The sequence below is a fragment of the Molossus molossus genome, unplaced genomic scaffold (genome assembly GCF_014108415.1).
Source record: "Molossus molossus isolate mMolMol1 unplaced genomic scaffold, mMolMol1.p scaffold_m16_p_11, whole genome shotgun sequence".
In the NCBI taxonomy this organism is placed as follows: domain Eukaryota; kingdom Metazoa; phylum Chordata; class Mammalia; order Chiroptera; family Molossidae; genus Molossus; species Molossus molossus.
Genome location: NW_023425346.1, coordinates 47473503 through 47492729, shown reverse-complemented (window position 1 = coordinate 47492729; position 19227 = coordinate 47473503). Strand labels below are relative to the sequence as shown.

Below are 19227 nucleotides of genomic sequence, written 5' to 3'. Positions count from 1 at the left end.
CTCCCTCTGTGGAAGAAGATATCATTTAATATCACAATCTTTCAAGCTGTTCACAGAGGGTTGGCATGCTAGAAGTTGGTGTGTCCCGATTCTCAGGCAATCTTATGCAAAAAAAAAGAAAGAAAGAATTTACATTTTCTTTTTTTTTTTTTTTTAATCCTCACCCGAGGACATTTTTCCATTTTTTGTTCAGGTAGAGTGGGAGGGAGAGAGAGGAACAGAGAGAAACATTGACGTGAAAGGACGTGAAAGGGACACATCGAGTGGCTGACACCCGCACAACCGACCAGGGTCGGGGACAAACTGCAACCGAGGTACATGCCCTTATGGGAACCGAACCCGGGTCTCTCAGGACCGCAGGCCAACGCTCTAACCGCTGAACCAAACTGGCCAGGGCAAGAATTTACATTTTCTACTGCAGGAGTTATGGAGGTATTTTGACTCATTGAAATAATTAGTCTGCTATTTTTTGAAACAACTTATTTTTATACTCTTTATTAGGAAAATTCCAAAATAATAATATATAGAAACTTAAATGTTCTATTTTTTATTTTTCTTTAGTGTAGTTTTTATGTTTTGTATACATATATAGGTTAACTAGGGAAGTCATGGTTTGAATGCATATCATAGTGATAGCTTTACTTTCTAAATTGAATCACAAAGATTTCCTTAGTTTCTCTTCTTTGTGCTTTCTAAAACATTTCCCCAAATGGTTTTTAATTCAAAATAGAAGTATTTTTTCTGATTTGTGAAGGGATATGTATTTATTGTAAAGAAGGAAAATGTATAAAATTGAGTAAAACAATCTTCCACCACCTTGTACACAGAAATGAGTTTCCCCAAGAGAGAAGCAGAGGGTGTGAACACGTGAGAGAGAAGCTCAGATGTCAGAGTCAGGAGGAGGACCTGGAGAGGGGTGCTATCAGAAGCGCTATCATAAAACATCTTAAATGAAGGAAGTTGAGTTGAATTGCACTAAAAGTGAACATAGAGAAAAAGGAAAGGAAATTAAAATTGTTTTCATTAAGTTGTCAATCTTTTATTTTAAGAGCAGTGACATGTTAAGCTCAAATTTTAAAATAAAATGGTTAGAAAGCATGGAAAATAAGTGTTGCACATAGCAGTCACTTAATAAATGCTAACTTAACATGGTAATAATTGTGTGAACCTGACTTTTTGTAGTTAAAACCAAAAAGCTGCTTATTAATAATAATATTGTCTGCTATTATTATTATTATTATTTTAATGTGCCATCCTTGGTTGGCAAACACTTAAGGCTTTATTTTTCTGTTTCCACTTAGGCCCCTAATGGAGGAGTTGAAGGGGAAATAAAATATACAGGATGAAAAGATGGCAGCATTGCCTCCCCCAGGACCTCAGAGCTTTGTCTACTTTAAAAAACAGTCTCTTGCCCTCATCGAACAACGTATTGCTGAGAGAAAAACAAAGGAACCCAAAGAAGAAAAGAAAGATGATCATGAAGAAGGCCCAAAGCCAAGCAGCGACTTGGAAGCTGGCAAACAGCTTCCCTTCATCTATGGGGACATCCCTCCGGGCATGGTGTCGGAGCCCCTGGAGGACCTGGACCCCTACTACGCAGACAAAAAAGTGAGTTTCCTAGGACTGCAGTGGTGCGGTCTCTGCTTCTTTCCATACAGAAAGTTATTTTCAGATGGAGTGGAATTTAGGGGGAAACCACATCATGGCAAAAATATTCAGGTAAATATGTACGTAGGATATTCGGAATATGTACTTTTGTAAATTTTTCATTGCAACTGCTTCTGTCATACCATTTTGATTTTCTTAATCTTTTAAAAGTGTTCAGTATAATGTTCTGCCTTGTTGGACATTCTATAAAGGCATACTGGTAGGAAAAAAATAATTATCAACTGACAAGTAAGTCCTGGGGGTGTGTCCAGAGTGCATTTTATGGAGATGACAGCGGACTGCATGGGAATATGTGTGATTGCTCAACTAATAATGAAGTTTGGAGAGCTGCTTCATTTACGGTGTTGGAGGCAAAGAGGAGTCTGAGATGGTCAGGGAGGTAGGGCATACATCAAAAAAATTTTCCGGTGTTCTAAGGAGAGACAAGAGTATCTCATAAAATTACCCAGAAAGTTGAGGATATTCTATTGGAGTGAACAAGGGGGATGATTGGTCACTTTCTGCAAGCCATTTGTGTTGGATGGTGGAAATCAAAGCAAAACAAAGGTGGGTAGCAAATAAGAAGAGGAAGTGGTGGCAACATGGGCACGTTCAGAAATTTCCCACCAGAAAGGTGGTCATTTGAGGTACCAAATCAATTGAAAACCTTTAACACACAGAGTACAAAATAGCACATTTGAAAGTAAAGTGAGTCTCAGTCAGGGAGGAAAATACAGAGTCGGAATAAGGTAGCTAATTGATGATGTTAAAGGGCAAGGTACAAGCTACAGATGAGACTGTATTTGCATTAGAAAGGTGGAGAGAAGCCTTGTTGTCTGAGGCTCCAGTGGCAAACAGGAGGATGGATTTAAGAGTCCCATATGTTGAAGTAAGTGTAGGCACATCAAGGGAATGCATGTTAAATGCTGTCAGTCTTTTCCATATGACAGGAGTGGAAGTTGCCCTTCGAGAGTCAGCATTGAGAGTAGCAGAGTGAAGGTGTTGATTGCATTAAGAGAATAGGAAAAAGTCTGAAGCAACTGTTAAAAGGTTATTCTACTGAGAAAATGAGGAAGGGATTGCAAATCTTTTGGGCACGATAGCAGATAAAACCAGGTTGAAATGACAAAGTGAGACATTAAAGGATTAGATCAGCAGGTTTCATGACTCTCCAACAATGCTTTGTGCACATGCAACGCCTGTAGATTTATCTTTGGGAGGTCAGGAAAGGCAGGATAAAGTATATTTAAAAAATCATTTTGTTTTAAGAAATAAATAAAAGGGAATATTCCTTGATAAGGTACTTAGCAAATAAAATAAAGAACACTTGAAATGTCTTCAGAAATATAAAATGTGATGAATTTCATCTTGATGGTAGAAACACGTCTGTCTCAGTGGTAGTTGCTATGACTAGCAATACCTAGTATTTTATTTCCCATCGAAACCAACATCTCAGCAAGCTGACAGCACAGCAATAGAAAGCAGAACACCTGCGAAGCCCTTGAAATACTATACAGCATTCTAATGATCCCGTATTCTGACACGGAAAAGAAGGATGTTACTGTGCATTGAGGGTTTGTCTGTATCAGGTACTAGACGTTTTAGCACATGTGTTTATCACAACCTGGTGAAACAAGTCATACCCTATTTTTAGATGAGACAAAGGGCTTGGGGAAATTCAGTAACTTGCAAAATGTTACTAGTAAATTATGTGTTAGATTTTTTAAATTCAAGTTGGTTTGACCCCCTATTGAGATGTTCTGTTGTGCAACACTTCTTAGTTTAGTTTAGTTTTTGTTGTGTAACAACCACAATGTTAACAACTTAAAAAAAATTGTTTTCTTTATTGATTTTTAGAGAGAAAGGAAGGGAGAGGGAGAGAAAGATGGAAACATCGATGAAAGAACATCAATGGGCCTCCTCCTGCCTGCCTCCCAATGGGGGTTTGGCCCACAACCTGGGTGTGTGCCCTGATCGGGAATCCAACTGGCGACCTCTTCATGAATGAGACCACAATGAGCCACACTGGCTGAGCACAATGTTAACAACTTTTAAAAAAAAATAATGAAATAATAAATGGCTAAATAATGAAATAGTCAGAATAAAAAGTACTTTGTCATTTTACTTGTTCATCCTGAAAAATTCCAGGCTCTCCCTGGATTTCCCATTTCCAAAGCAGGCTTGGATATTATTTAACCAGCTGCCCCTTAAGAAGAAAGGAATCTTTTTGGAGTAATCCCCAGTTAGAAATATAAACTAATATTAGCTTAAATTGACTTGGGAGAAAAGGAGAAAATGTCTGCAATTGAATGGAGGATAATAGACCTCTCATCTTGGCTCCAGATCCTTTCAGATAATAAAACACCAACCATATCAAAAGCCTAACGCACTTCTTCATCAGTATACTTGGGTAGAACTCGGTCAAACAAAATAATCCTCTGTTGTTAATACCTGAAAAAAATATATACAAAGGGATGACCAAGTCCTTTCCTTTTGGTTTGGAGCTTTAAATTATCAACTTTTTTTTTTTAGGAGAGAGAGGAAGGGAAAGGGAGAGAGAAACATCGATGAGAGAGAACACTGATTAGGTGCCTCCTGCATGCCCCTCACTGGGGATCTGGCCCACAACCCGGGCATGTGCCCTGTCCAGAATCGAACCAGCAACTCCCTGGTGCATGGGTCAACACTCAACCACTGAGCCACACCAGCCGGGCTAAATTATCAATTTTTTGTGCCTTGTCTTAGCTCCTCAGACAATCTTGCTAAAAGTAGTTTTGACTTCCGCTTGCAGCTATGTAGTTGTCTTCTCTATGAATCGATTCCTCTATATTTCACATTATTAACACTATGTAATTGATAGAAGCTTTATTTCTGATACATTATATTTGTTGCTTGGATTAAAAAAATCTTAACGACCCCTAATTAGATTTTAATTTATATTTTAGTGTAATTATCAATGCTTTGTTAAAAACAGAGAACAGTTAAACTAATGCTAGAAATTAGGGCTTCATTTTTATGTGTGATGAATATATATGTGTTTTTTATTAGTGTTATTTGGTACCTGTATGATAAGTGAAAGTTTGTATCCTTAAGAATGAATAAATTACCCATTACCCTCTAGTATGCGAATTAAGAGGCAGGCACATTGTCTTATCTTTATATCCCCGGAGCCTCGTATGCTGCCTGTAAGAGCAGAGCCGCTCCCACCAATGACAGACTCGCACACTGCACGGCGCCCAGTGCTGGCCCTCAAGCTGCCGAAGTGTGGATATGGTATTAGGAATCATATCTGTCCAATTCTAAAGCCTTTGCTCCTTACACACTCTAACTTTATGTTCAATAAATTCTTAAATAAGTAAGCAAAACTAAAACAATTTTTTTCAGACTTTGACCTCAATGCATTTGCTAATAGGATTTACTAAAGAAACTCAGGCTAATCCCTAAAATTTCAGATGCATACCTACTTTTCCTACTGAAAATTAACTCCTGGGTGCATATCAACCCAGATATTCCTAAAGAATACTTTAATGCAAATGAAAATTGGCGATTTGAATTTAAAAATTGCAACCTAATTTTTTTTTTTAATTTCAAGTATAAGGTAAGTTGATCTTGCCAAGGCTAGGTAGTACTGTAGCGATTTTCACACGAGCTCAGGTGACCTCTGTTTCCTGAAGACTTCCTACTAATTCTGACAGATACCTGACCCTGTTCCCTCTTTCCTCTCATACTCCTCCATTTGTACTTATCTGCATGACACCTGCCACGTCTTGTCTTATATTAGGGTTACTGTGTTCTCATCACTTCTCTAGGAAGTTCCTCGAATACCACACTCCCGCCTCATGTGTTCAAGCTCCTTTCAGCGCCTCTAATGCCATAGCTGCTCACTACACGGTGGGAGACAATAACAAGGAATGAATTTTAACAAGCACAGTATATTGAGATGTAAGAAAACAATAGGTAATTCAAACACTAGGAATGTATTTTAAAACTAATTTTCAATATAAAAGTGAACTTTATGTTACATTAAGTTTAGACATAATTAGTATAGTGAAAGAGACCAGGAGTATAAAAGGGCATCTGAAAATAATAGATGCACGTTCGTATTCTTGAGAAGAGTGCCACATACAATTAAAAAGCCAAGATATTCCAATTTGTGTCCCCAATTTAGAAAACTGTTGATTTACAGAAGCCCACTCATAAACTTCTATAAAATTCAGATCGAACAACAACAAAAAGACCAAATGAATGTGTTCTAGTTGACACAAGTAATTTGCCTGCCAGTGCAGAACAGTAAGACAATGATTTGAACTTGGACTTTCTGATTTTCAATCCAAAAACATTAGATTGTTTTAGTGTTTTGTTATTGCTGCTGTTTAATTGTATGGGTTTTACATGTTTTAACTAAATACCAAATCCAGGGAATGTCACTCATTATGTAATGGTTACAAAACATATTTTAAGGATACCTGGTTCTATTTGTATCATTAAAAAAAATTTCCATGGATAGTAGCAAGCATTTTAATTTTTGTCCTTTTATTTTAGCTTTTATTAGTATTACAATCTAAAATAGAAAAATTAATCTGGGTACCAGGGTTCTTCCAACTCTACTATTCCTTAAATTTGTGAAAATATTTTTGAAGAAATTCATACTTTGGAGCACTTGCGACTAACCATGACAACAGCCAACAAGTATTAAAAGTCTCAAGAAGTTATGCCCTGGCCGGTTTGGCTCAGCATTTGGAGCGTCTGCCCGTGGACCAGAGACTCCCGGGTTCAGTTCTCGCTAGGGGCATGTGCCGCGGTTGCAGTTTGTCCCCAGCTCTGGTTGGGGTCATGTGGCCTTGGTTGGGGTCATGTGGGTGGCAACCATTTGGTGTGTCTCTCTCACATCCATGTTTCTCTCTCTCTTCCTCTTTCTCCCCCTCCTGCTCTATCTGAAGATAAATGAAAAAAAAAAAAAAAAGTCTCAAGAAGTTATGGTAAAAATCAGGGACAGATAGTTTTTATCTGGTTTGCTTACAGTGCAGGGTAATAAAAGAAGGAAGTTGTATTTTAAATGGATTCCAATGGCCACATGTTATTATTACTGATGTGGATGTTGAAGGGATATAAAAAAGAGAAAGCATAATATTTTGGGAGCTCTAAACAGCACATGCTCATAAATAGTCACTTCTTAACTTGCTGACATGTTATGGACTTTGGGTTCATTGGCCAACATGACACGTGGCTGCATCAATGGTATTAGAGCCGCATTGCTTGAGTCTAATGAGAGTGTTTCTTCACCATGACACCACCACATGGAGAGGTAAATGCTGAGATTAATGTACTAGATCAAAATTTTGGATTCTCAATTTCTTCCTGTTCTCTTTTTGATCCTGCAGACTTTCATAGTATTGAACAAAGGGAAAGCCATCTTCCGTTTCAATGCCACACCGGCCTTGTACATTCTCTCTCCTTTCAGTCCTCTAAGAAGAATATCTATTAAGATTTTAGTACATTCATATCCTTTTAAAAATGCTGACTTGCAATGGTTCTTTAACATGTCGTTTTTGCTCTTTTATTTAAATATAGAGTTTTAGTTCTTTCGCACCCGAAAAGGCTGGTTTTAGCGGATCATGTCTATATAATTTGGTGTAGGTCTCCGGGAAGATCGGGAGAATGGCAGTTTTAACATTTTAGGATAAATTACTTTTACCTATTAGTCCCATGTTCAAAGAGATTTTAAAAAGTCTGCAAACTTATTTACAATTATTTTCTAAGGAAAAGATTTCAACAGGCGTTACTGTTAACCATTCAAGGTCCCCGCCATGGTCCTTCATCATATTCCTTGATTCTAAGCCACCTTATTCGGGATGCTTATCATGTGCACTATTCTGACGAACTGCATATTCATGACCATGAGTAACCCTCCAGACTGGACCAAGAATGTAGAGTAAGTGGGTATAAGTACATTTTAATATGATCTAAGTATTATTATTTTCATCCTTTTCCTACCAGGAAGTTATTTCAGCTACAAAAATGGTGGTGTTTATCTTCCCATGTTATATAGTTGTTGTTGTTTTATTTTTCAATTATTTTTTTCTCCTCTATGGTATTAACCTGCTAGCAGTAGAAGAGAATAATTAGATGATAGTCTTTTCTTGAAGAATGAACTTATGAGACGCCCTGCCTGTTGTTAGACATGTTACATATTTCTTATCCTTGGGCATATTTCTGATTGGAGAAATGCAGGAATTTCCTGGGCAGAGCTAAACCTGTGTTCTTAGTAATTTTGAATGCCTCTGCTTTCAACAGGAGTTTCCATTATGGACATTTGAAGGTTTTCTGGAAAGCTCTTGATTTTAGTTTATTCTCATAAAGCGGGTCCATAAACCAACAGCCACACTGTAGTAGATGCCCTTCTTTGGTTGATCAGAAAAAAATAAATTGGAAATATTCACATGGTGCTGTATTCTTTTCATATTTAATATTACAATGGATTCTTGTGTCTAGGTACACTTTTACTGGAATCTATACCTTTGAATCACTTATAAAAATCCTTGCAAGAGGCTTCTGTGTAGGAGAATTCACATTCCTTCGTGACCCATGGAACTGGCTTGATTTCATCGTCATTGTCTTTGCGTAAGTACTCCATTCAGGTTTTTAAATGGCACCCTCATGAGAATCGCAGATGGCACAGTATTTCAGTAAGAACAAAGTTTGGGGGACTGACTTTTTCTACATGTAATGGTTGCATTTAAAGAAAACGGCATGAAAGTTAATCATTTGTAGGCAAATATTAACTTTTTCAGAAAGATCACTTCTCACTCCAAAGTGTCTGACATCATTAAGATTGATCATCTCCCTCTGCACCCAGCACTTGAATGTACAGTCTTTTTTTTAAGAAAGATGTCGACTTCTTTTTTTGTCTTTATTGATTTTAGAGAGAGAGAGGAAGGGAGAGTGAGAGAAACATCAATGAGAGAGAACATCGATTGGCCGCCTCCTGCATGCCCCCCACTGGGGAATGGGCCCACAACCTGGGCATGTGCCCTGACCAGGAATCGAACCTATGACCTCTTGGTGCATGGGTCAATGCTCAACCAGTGAGCCACACTGGCCGGGTGGATGGACAGTCTTTGTGGTGCCAGTTAGGTCCACACATTTTCCAAGTTCCTATTTAAAAACTAATAAAACTTGTAGTAATCACAGAAAAAAAAATCAAGTCTTTAATTATAAGTATGGGACCCTTCTATTAATCTATACTGTTCAAGTGCTAATAAGTATATTAAAATATAGATGTATATCTTTTTATAAGGGCTGTCACTGCATACTAAACTTTACATTATTGCATTGTATATGCATTACACATGCATCCACAGTTTTTTCCCAAGGGAAAAAATATTACATTAACAAGTACTTTCAATTTATTCACATTGCTACTCTCTTGCAAAATATATTTGTTGGAAACATTTTTTTTTTTAATCTCAAGCCTAGATACAATATTTTTTGCTCTTTCATTTTGAATTGTAAAAGCAGTGCATGTTCACTGGAGTAACTTAGACAACACGGCAGGGTCTTTAGATTTCTAGTCTCCGATTCCCTCACTGCTGTCCCGCCTCCTTGCCCATCAAGCTCCCTCCTTTCATGATCATATATGACTGCAGTGGTACCTACCACCTGCTATTAACACAGCATTGTGTCAAACAGGGCTGCCTCTTCTCAGGGGGGTCTCCTTTGTTATAGAAATAGAATATACACACCATAAAATTTACTCTTTTAAAGTTTAAAAGTTGGTGTTTTTTAGTAGGTTCATAAAGTTGTGCAACCAATCACTCTAATGTTACAATATTTTCATTACCCCCCAAAAAAGCAGTCATTTCCATTCCCTCCTACCCCCCAGCTCCTGGAAGCCACTCATCTGTCTTGCACCTCTATGGATTTGTCTGCCCTAGACTTTTCACATGAATGCGATCAAACAGTATGTGGCCTCTTGTGTCTGGCTTCTTTCACTTAGCATACAGTTTCCAGGGTGTACCACTGATATCTTATAGGGTTATGAAATGTCTCTAGTACCATAATGTTGAGATCTAATCATTGAAACATTTGATTGTTTATTTAGGCATTTAAGAATATGACTATTTTAATAATAGACTTATATGTTGCTCATATCAAACGAGTCCAATAAAATCTAATTTAATTAAATTAGTTATGATAGGAAAGGAAAAGTTTGTAGAACTATACCTTTAAGTAAGACATTACAGACATAGGAAATACCTTGACTAAAGGCACGGGTAAGTATCATAGACTCTATCTAAATTCTGAATAACTCTGATTTAATTCTACAGGTATTTAACAGAATTTGTAAACCTAGGCAATGTTTCAGCTCTTCGAACTTTCAGAGTGTTGAGAGCTTTGAAAACTATTTCTGTAATTCCAGGTAAGAAGTGATGGATGTGAAGCATTAGGCCGCTCGCAACTCCAGCTCTGTGGGAGTTGTTCTTTGTTTGTTTGTGTGTGTGTTGTCACCGTGTTTGTGTATAAACTCCCCTATTGCAGATATGTGACAGAGTTTGTGGACCTGGGCAATGTCTCAGCGTTGAGAACATTCAGAGTTCTCCGAGCATTGAAAACAATTTCAGTCATTCCAGGTGAGAGGGGGGTTAAACACCGGGGCTGACTTTGATCCTTTGGAGAAAAGATAAGAAAAACTTGCTCTTATGCAGATGTCATGAATTTGATTTCTTATGTTTTTCGGAATCCTTATTAAAAGTCAGCCTTTGCGTTTAATCAATTGCATGGGTCTCAGAGGATGAAGATGGCCGTCTGGCTCACATCTCAACTTGAAATTTTCCTTCCTGTCTAACGGTGCATTTTCCTTTTGGCTTATTCAGGAACGAAACTTTCAATTTGTTTTAGTTGCTTTTCATAGAGTTAAGAAAAGAGAGAAAAAATATCAGCATGAAGGTATTGCATGACGTATTTTTTTAAATCGTTCCTCAACAAACCATTTCTTAACTGAAAATTAGTAAATTGTCACTATATGTTGCAATGTAGTCTCTTCTTTGTTTTAACTTACAGTGAAATGGTTTGTTTTGACAAGAAATTGGCACTTTTTTTAAAAATTATTTTTTAAAAGTGAGTGTGGATATGGTTTGAGCAACCAAATTTTTCATTTTGACAATTTAGTTATTCTTTGGAAATAGTTTACAAATTTTAATCATTTGCAATAATATATAGAAACTAAGTATGTATGCTAATCCACCTATTGACCTAGTGGGCTTTTTTTTTTTTTCTTTTGAGTTAGGTTATTTAAGATCATTGATTTGATATAATGCATGCATTTCTAGGAAAGCTTGTGTTTGTATTTTTTCCTTAATCAGAGGCCCTATTTCATTATGAGTATGATTTTGTTACCTCCCGCATTCAGGCCTGAAGACCATCGTGGGGGCCCTGATCCAGTCTGTGAAGAAGCTGTCAGACGTCATGATCCTGACCGTGTTCTGTCTGAGCGTGTTTGCGCTGATCGGGCTGCAGCTCTTCATGGGCAACCTGAAGCACAAATGTCTGCGGGTTTTACCTGGAAACAATGAAACAGACGACGCATTGGATATGCTTGAGGAAGATGACTACAAAAGTAAGGCTGTCCCTACAGTTGTTCATAGATTGAAATAAGGCTAAAAGCACTGGTCTCTTTTAGCAATGAAACGTTGCTTTTATTTGAATTATTTCAACAGCATTCAAATATGTAGAAAGTGTGAATTTGGCTCATATTATAATTTTATAATCTCCCTGGTTCAAAGCTTTCTAGAGAGTTATATGAGATACTCTCATAATTCTCAATTTCTGTATGATAAAAAAGAATAAATTTGCTCTAAAGAAATTAAGTTAGCTATGAATTAATACTATTAATTATTACATTTCGTAAGATATCTATTTTATTTACTATAGTTTTATTGTATAATTTATACCTATGTTTATTTTAGAGTGTAACTTATATGTATATGTTTTTACATGTGTATTATACTTATAACTATAATATCACATGATATACTTATATTATGATATAATGATCATATTGATTACTACATATTAAAATGTCTGTCTCAATAATATTTCTAAAGAATTATATAAAGAGAAACATTTTACTCAGATTTATCAGCACTGTTCTTATATTATAACCAGAGATGAGTTTTACAGTTTTTTCTAATGGCTTCCTCAATCTAACTAATGCATCACGTCAGAGTTTAATTTATCAGAGCTAGTTCTATAAGTACCATATGAGATAATATGTACATGTAGTCTCAGAACTCTGCTTAATTCACAAATTATTTTAGAGTATGTCACAGAAAGCATGAACTGCATGATGTCTAATCTGTTATCGCTAACATGGTTTCTCTTACCAAAGCTGTTGATAAGTTTGGGTGAGAATTAGACCAATCAAGATTGTGCTTTCTGTCTGACATCTGCAGTGTGTCTGTATGGTGTTGCCCACGTGGGCAAAAAAACATTGAGAGATATTAGACCCAGAGATGGGGTGTAAACCTTTCAAACGAGTGTGCCTGTAACGGAAATCAGGGGGTAAGGTCAGGTGATTCTCCTCGGATAATAAATAATTCTATACATCTTTTTATTTATTTATTTATTTTACTTTATTAAATGTGGACTTGTCCACTCACTGGGGAACATAAAAGTAAATGAAACCAAGCTAATATATTTAAATACAGTAAATAAAGAAATATATATATATATGAATTCTAAAACAAGAAAACTAAAGGTTTTCAAGTAAAATATTAATGTAAATTTTTTTACTACCAGCTTTTGATGAAGAATTTAACATATGTTCCTTCCTTTTTACCTTTACTTATTTTTCCAGTTTCTGATTTTTATTACTATGATCTTCAATTTTATTTCCAATTTCCAAAGAATTGTATTCCTCAATTTATATGCCATAAAAATAATGTATCTTAATGGGTAATTGTTGACATTTACATTCTCTTTTGCGAATCAATTTAAAACTTTTACTTAGACTTAACTTTTTTGTTTTTTTTACTAGTATCACTACTGGTCCTTTTTTCTGGTTCTTGGTTGCATTACTGAGTTTGAAATTTGAATGCTTTTTTTTAAACCTTCTGGAATGGTCTCAAGCAATTTTTTCAAAAAATTGAAGGAGTCCTTGAATTTTGTAGTATGTCTTCTTATTGCCTTTCACACAAGTGACAGCTTAGCTAACAATGACATTTTATTCTATTATCCTTTCCCTCGATTCTGTAACACTATTTTTTATTTTCTTCTGAAATATTGGTTTAGAGAGGAGATATTTGTGTTAAGTTTGACTTTGGTTTTCTGTCTGTTTTTTGTGTCATAGAAGTCAGGTTTTACTGTCATATTTATTCAGGTATTTATTTATCAACATGTGTTTATTAAAGATTTCTTTGGTGCTATAACCATGAGAATGAGAGCCTCAGCCCCTGCTCTCACACAGATTATATTCCAGTGGGAATGAAAGAGTATAAAGTAGGAGAACAGACAAATATACAAAAACTATTGCAAGTTTTAATAAATTCCATGCAAAGAAAATAAATCTTAGGGGCTGAGATACCAATGAAATGGCAAGCCGTCTCTGAGGAGGTGTCTTAAGAAAAAATCTAAGGGATAATAAGAAACATAAAAACAGTGTAAGTGTGTGTGGGGGGGCTGCTGCTTGAGTTAGAAAGAATAGCATGTGAAGAGGCCCTAGACTAGGGTATCATGCGTTTAAAGAATGGAAAAACAACAGTGTGGTTAGATTTTAGCAAGGGAGAGACAGAATGGCGATGGAGAGGTAAGAAAGAAAAAAGGAAAAAAATAGCAGAGTTCATAGCATGAAGGATGTTTTGGCTATGGAAAAAAGTTCAGGTTTTATTTTAAATGCAGTGGTTTAATCACTTTGTGAAGAACTGCCATATAATTGCGCAAGGGTGGATGGTAGATTGAATGAGGAAGACCAGTTAGAATGATGTTTCTATCATCCAAACAGGAGAAGATTATAGCTTCATCTACAGTGGTGGTGGGAAGAGAAGAAAAAAAAGAGAGTTCAAGCCCTGGCCAGTTTTGCTCAGTGGTTAGAGCATTGACCTGAGGACCGAAGGCTCTTGGGTTTGATTCCTAGTCAAGGGCGCATTCTTGGGTTGCAGGTTCAATCCCTGGCCCTGGTCAGGGTCATGTGGGAGACAGCCAATTGTTCTCTTTCTCACGTTGATATTTCTTTCTTCCTCCCTTCCTCCTTTCCTCCCACTCTATCTTAAAGAAATCAATGGAAAAATATCCTCAGGTGAGGATTAAAAAACAAACAAAAATGAGTTCAAGATAAATGCTTATGGATTGAAGTCTTCTAGGTTTCTGGCTGCAGTAACTGAATGGGCTGCGATGAGAAATGAGGGAAGGGTGTGCAGGTTTGTAGGGGAAAGTCACTATTAACCAGTTAAAACTGAGATGTCATTGAGACATCCAAGAGGAGATATGAAGAAGACAACTGGATATTTAAACATAGAGATAAGAGGAACTGTGTAGTTTAAAGATACATACTTTGAAGTATTCAACTAAAAGAAAGGATAGCCCTGGCCAGTTTGGCTCAGCAGTTAGAGCGTCGGCCTGCGGACCAGAGAGTCCCAGGTTCAGTTCCCGCTAAGGAAATGTACCTTGGTTACGGTTTGTCCCTGACCCCAGTTGGGTCGTATGTGTGGCAACCAGTTGATGTGTCCCTCTCACAATGATGTTTCTCTCTCTCTCTTCTTCCCTCTCTCCCTCCCGCTCTATCTAAAGATAAATGCAAAAATGTCCTCGGGTGAGGATAAAAAAGAAAAGAAAGGATATTATGCACACAAACACATCCTTTTTAAAAACTCTAATGCTTATAAGTAGGAAGAGAATTGGTAACTGGTGTTTAAAACACATTTGTCATTTATAAGATGCTCAACTCCACAACCCTAATATCTAAAAAGCAGGTGGAGAGGAGGACCCAGAAATGAACCCAGAGAAGGCACAGCCAGTAAAGTGAGATCAAGAACTAAGGATGATAAAGACAGAGAGATACACATTCACTTAAACATCGTGGGAGTCATCAGAGACTTCTATGAGAAGATGATAGTGAAGAATTAGGAGCACACGGTCAGACTAAGGCGGTGACGGGTGAAGAATGTGTCAAGAAGAGAAGACAGCATATATAGAGAGTTCTTCCAAGAAATCTAGTTGTAAAGGGAAATAGAATAATGGGGAAAATGGTAGCTTTTAAAAACAAAATAGAGCCCTGGCTGGTTTGGCTCAGCAGTTAGAGTATCGGCCTGCAGTCCTGAGAGACCCGGGTTCGGTTCCCGCTAAGGGCATGTATCTCGGTTGCAGTTTGTCCCCGGCCCTGGTTGGGTTGTGTGGGTGGCAGCCACTCGATGTGTTCCTTTCACGTCGATGTTTCTCTCTCTCTCTCTCTCTCTCTCCCTCCCAAGCTATCTGAACAAAAAAATGGAAAAAGATCCTCGGGTGAGAATTAAAAAAAAAAAGAGATTTTGAAGGAATGAATTTCTAGTGATAGAAATGAATGAGTAAAATGTGGATTAATAATTTAGGAGATAGGACAGAAGTCAAATCCTTGAGAAAGTGGAAGAGCAAATGGGACCAACTTCTCAGCCATGGAAGCAGGAGGAAAAATGGAGGAGTGGACTGTGGTATATTAATATAGTGTGTTTTTATTGGAATAAAAGGAACTAGTCTCTTACTCCTATTTTCTGAATGTTTGACATTTAATATTTATCAGAAGAGGATTAAGTTAAACCCAGTGGATTTTTTTTTTACTCATGTAAGTGTTAAAATGGAATCATTGGCCGAGAGTGAAATTTTGCAGGTTTGAGGAGAATGCACTCTATGGTCATTTTAGGGAATGGGACAGGTGGTCTATTTTGAGTGCCAATTCAATATTGGAGATCATTCATTCAAAATGTAATCCTTTACTTATGTGAGAGTTTCTCCGGTAACATTCAGGAACTTGAGAGCAGTATGGAGAAGGTGGATGCTAGATTATGTGTAGGATTAGTGTTCTGCCAGGTTAGTACAATAGAATGATAGACTGAGAAATGCATGGAAGTTGAAGAAGTTGTAAGAGAATGATGATAATGAATGTCCATGGATTCTAAACTGGACAACTGGTGAGGCCAATGAATTGAAATTCTTGAAGAGATCTAAGAATTCTAATGATAAAAGCAACCTACATAGAGATCCTAAACATATTCTGAAAGTGTTTTCTGGTGCTGACAGCAAAGCCTCTTTGAGGTGCTTTTTAAATTTATTATCAAATAAACAAGTCCATTGTCTAGCCCGGTGTTTAAAAATATACAATTTATAGATTGCCCTTGGGGCTAAGCACTGTCTACTTTGATATTTATGTATTTTGTTTCTTGATACTACAGATGAAGGAAAGTTTTATTTGCATAATTTATAGCTAAACTTCTGGTAACTATGGTGCATTAATATAGTGTGCTTTTATCGGAATAAAAGGCAATAGTCTCTTACTCCTATTTTCTGAATGTGTGACATTTACCAGGAACTTTTCTAGAAAAACCGCAGTACTGATCTGCACTGAACTACCAGGCTGCTCTTGTCTCTGTCTGCTCCTCCTTCCTTATGGGGACTACATCTCCCAGAAGGCAGTGTGTCACTGGCAGGCCTCTGCCTGGGCCCCTGCACTAGTTTCCTCAGCATTGACTTATTTATTGTCCCTTGACTTCGAAAGCCCGAGCCATACATTGCTGCTGCAAGCTTTCTGAGCCAGGTTCCATAAAACTAATCCTAGAATGTTTACATCACGAATTATGCTTTATCATTCTGTCTCTCAGCCTTGAAATTAATAGAAAAATTTCCCCAGAATCTATACTAGATTAAATTTCAGTTCCAGAGTTTTATTGTGTGAATTTTGTAATTTTCTATTTCTTTTTCCCCATATGTGTTTTACTGTGTAATTGAGACTTATCTGTTAGTACCCACAACCTTTGCCATTATGCTACATTACATGTATTTAACAGGTTTATTTAGAATAATTCACATACCATAAAATCCCCCCTTTTAAAGTGTATAGTTCCATGTTTTTAGTATAGTCACAGAATATAGAACATCATTACTATCTAATTTTAGAGTATGTTCATCTTCCTCAAAAGAAACCTTGTATTCATTGACAATCACTCCCTGTTACTCCTTCTCCGAGCCCCAGACAACCACTAATCTACTCTCTGTCCCTATGAATTTACCTATTCCAAATTTTTCATGTAAATAAAATCATATAATATGTGGCCTTTTATGTCTGGCTTCTTTCATTTAGCATGTTTTCAAGTTTCATGCATGTAGCATGTAGCAGTAATGCATTGCTTTCTATTGAAAATTACATTCCATTATATGTCTATACTACATGTTGTTTATTCCTCAGCCGATGGGTGGCTGGGTTGTGTCCGGTGTTAACTATTGTGAATAATGCTGCTGTGCACATTTGTGTATGTGTTTTACTGTGGACATAAGTTTTCTTTGCATTACATTTTCCATGTATATGTTAACCTTACATTTTCTTGAGGCTGACTACCCTACTGATTGAAGTCTAGTTATTCGGGGATAATTCCGTGTTCCACAAGACCACAGGGAGCTGCTCCCACTGCTTTTCCTGCCATCCTTGGCCGAGGGGGGTGGGTTAGCCCTGCAGCTGCTGGGATAGGCAGCTGGAGACCCCTTCTTACCAAGCAGCCCCTCTGGGGCTCGTAGAGGTGGACCAGTGTTTCTTGAAAGGATGACTCTGAAGTGCTCCTTTCTTAATAACCATTTGGAGGTTTATGTAAGGGAAAGTCTGTCTTAACCTCCTCCATTCTCAGTCCGCCATGCCCACCCTCCCCGGGCACAGGACTTTTGGTTTCTTAAGTTGCTCATGCACATTCTCACCTAAATTTCCACCTCAAACTAAGAGTCTTTATCATTTTATTTTTGTCTTCTAAGATGTGTAAGTACTATGTGAGACAAAAGGATGATGTGTAAGGCAGTCGGTCTTATCTGCAGTTGTTTAATAGTTTAATGAAAGAGCCGCTGCTGTGTGCGTGGCTGTGTGCGTGGCTGTGTGGAACGTGTGGTCGCCACGCAAAGCGCTCTGTGTGCAGTGTCCTGTTCGCCCTGGGCCGCAGCTCCACAGCAGGCCTTCTGATCTCCGTTTCCCGACGCAGTAGCCAAATCTTCAAGTATAAAATAATTTACTTATGTAGGAAGGTATAGAAACAACATTCAAATCCAAGTGTATCTGACTTTCAAACCTTTCCTCCACTTTTATTCCAAAGGTTCCTAATAATTACACCTTTATTCGTTTGACTTGTGCCAAATAGGAAGTTGGGCCTTTATTTAGGTTTTCCTGTTAATCCTTTATACCTTTACTATGCACAGCTGGATCAGCTCTCTCATGAGAGAATTTGAAAAAACAAACAAATTTTGTCCATTTATAGTGTTGTCTTGCTGACTCTCCTCTCCTGGGGTGCTTTGGGGTCAGTAGGGGACTCCCTTTCCTTTCCTTCCATTTCTGTCCTCCCTTCCCCTCCCTTCCTTTCCTTCCCTCTCCTTTCTTGCTCTTGCCTTCTGTAGCTCCACTTTCTCTGTGGCTTAACTTATCAAGTCTACCCACTAGATGATGACTCTCATCTTTGTATCTCCATCCTTGATAACTCTACTGACCTCAAGACTTTCATATCAGTTCAATTACCTATTTAACAAATGTAGTTTCATATCTAATAATCATCTCAAACCAAGAACAGCTAAAACAGAGCTCTTGGTTTTTCTTCAGGCCATTGTTTTGAAATCCTCACCCAAGGATACATTTTTTATTGATTTTAGAGAAAGAGGAAGGGGAGAGAGAGAGAGAGAGAGAGAGAGATCTATGTAAGAGAGAGACACAGCAGCTTGGCCATACCTCGACCAGGGATCAAATCCTCAACCTAGGTATGTGCCCCAACCTGGAATCGAACCAACCAATTTTTGGTGCGTGGGATGATGATCCAATTAACTGAGTCATCTGGCCAGGGCTTCAGGCCATTTCTTATCCCAGTCTTCCTCAATCAGTAACTGGCACCACCATCTTGCCAATTTATACATTGTCTTCTGCACCCCGCCCCCACACTCCATCAGCACATCCTGTCCACTCCATTTCCATCCCCTTCTCTCCACATTACTCTCTGAACTGTAGCCGTGACACCGCCCACTGTAGTCACTTAACTTGTATTCCTGCTCCACACTTTCCCTCCTACAGTCTAAGATCTAAAAGCAACTACAGTGGCAGTTTAAAATGCTAAGTATTACCTCACAGCTCTACTTTCCAATTCTATTACTTCTAATCATATTTAAAATCCAAACTTTCCATGACTTATAGAGCTTTATATGACCTGGCCCCTGCCTACCCCTTCCACCGCCGTTCTCCCCACTCACTGCGCGTGGCCAGGCTGGCCGGGTGTCTTGCTATTTCCTCCATACACCAGCGGCATGCTTGCCTAGGGCCTCTGCTCTTGGCCTTGACCCTACCGAGATTATCTCCTCATCATGGTCTCTGAAAGGCTAGCT

At 37.8% G+C, this 19227-nt stretch overlaps 1 protein-coding gene across 5 annotated transcripts in view; it reads left to right on the top strand.

The window, feature by feature from the left end:
* Positions 1-1350: 1350 nt before the first annotated feature.
* Positions 1351-19227, top strand: part of SCN9A (sodium voltage-gated channel alpha subunit 9) — an 87022-nt gene continuing 69145 nt past the window's right edge. For 2 of the 5 annotated variants that reach the window (XM_036253708.1, XM_036253706.1), the window contains exons 1-6: positions 1351-1608; positions 7029-7147; positions 7490-7579; positions 8140-8268; positions 9975-10066; positions 11057-11263. In XM_036253708.1, the coding sequence (XP_036109601.1) occupies positions 1351-1608; positions 7029-7147; positions 7490-7579; positions 8140-8268; positions 9975-10066; positions 11057-11263 (895 nt within the window). Of the gene's footprint in view, positions 1609-7028; positions 7148-7489; positions 7580-8139; positions 8269-9974; positions 10067-10185; positions 10278-11056; positions 11264-15502; positions 15551-19227 lie in introns of all 5 variants that reach the window. The other 3 variants (XM_036253709.1, XM_036253707.1, XM_036253710.1) reach the window with 3 other exon arrangements.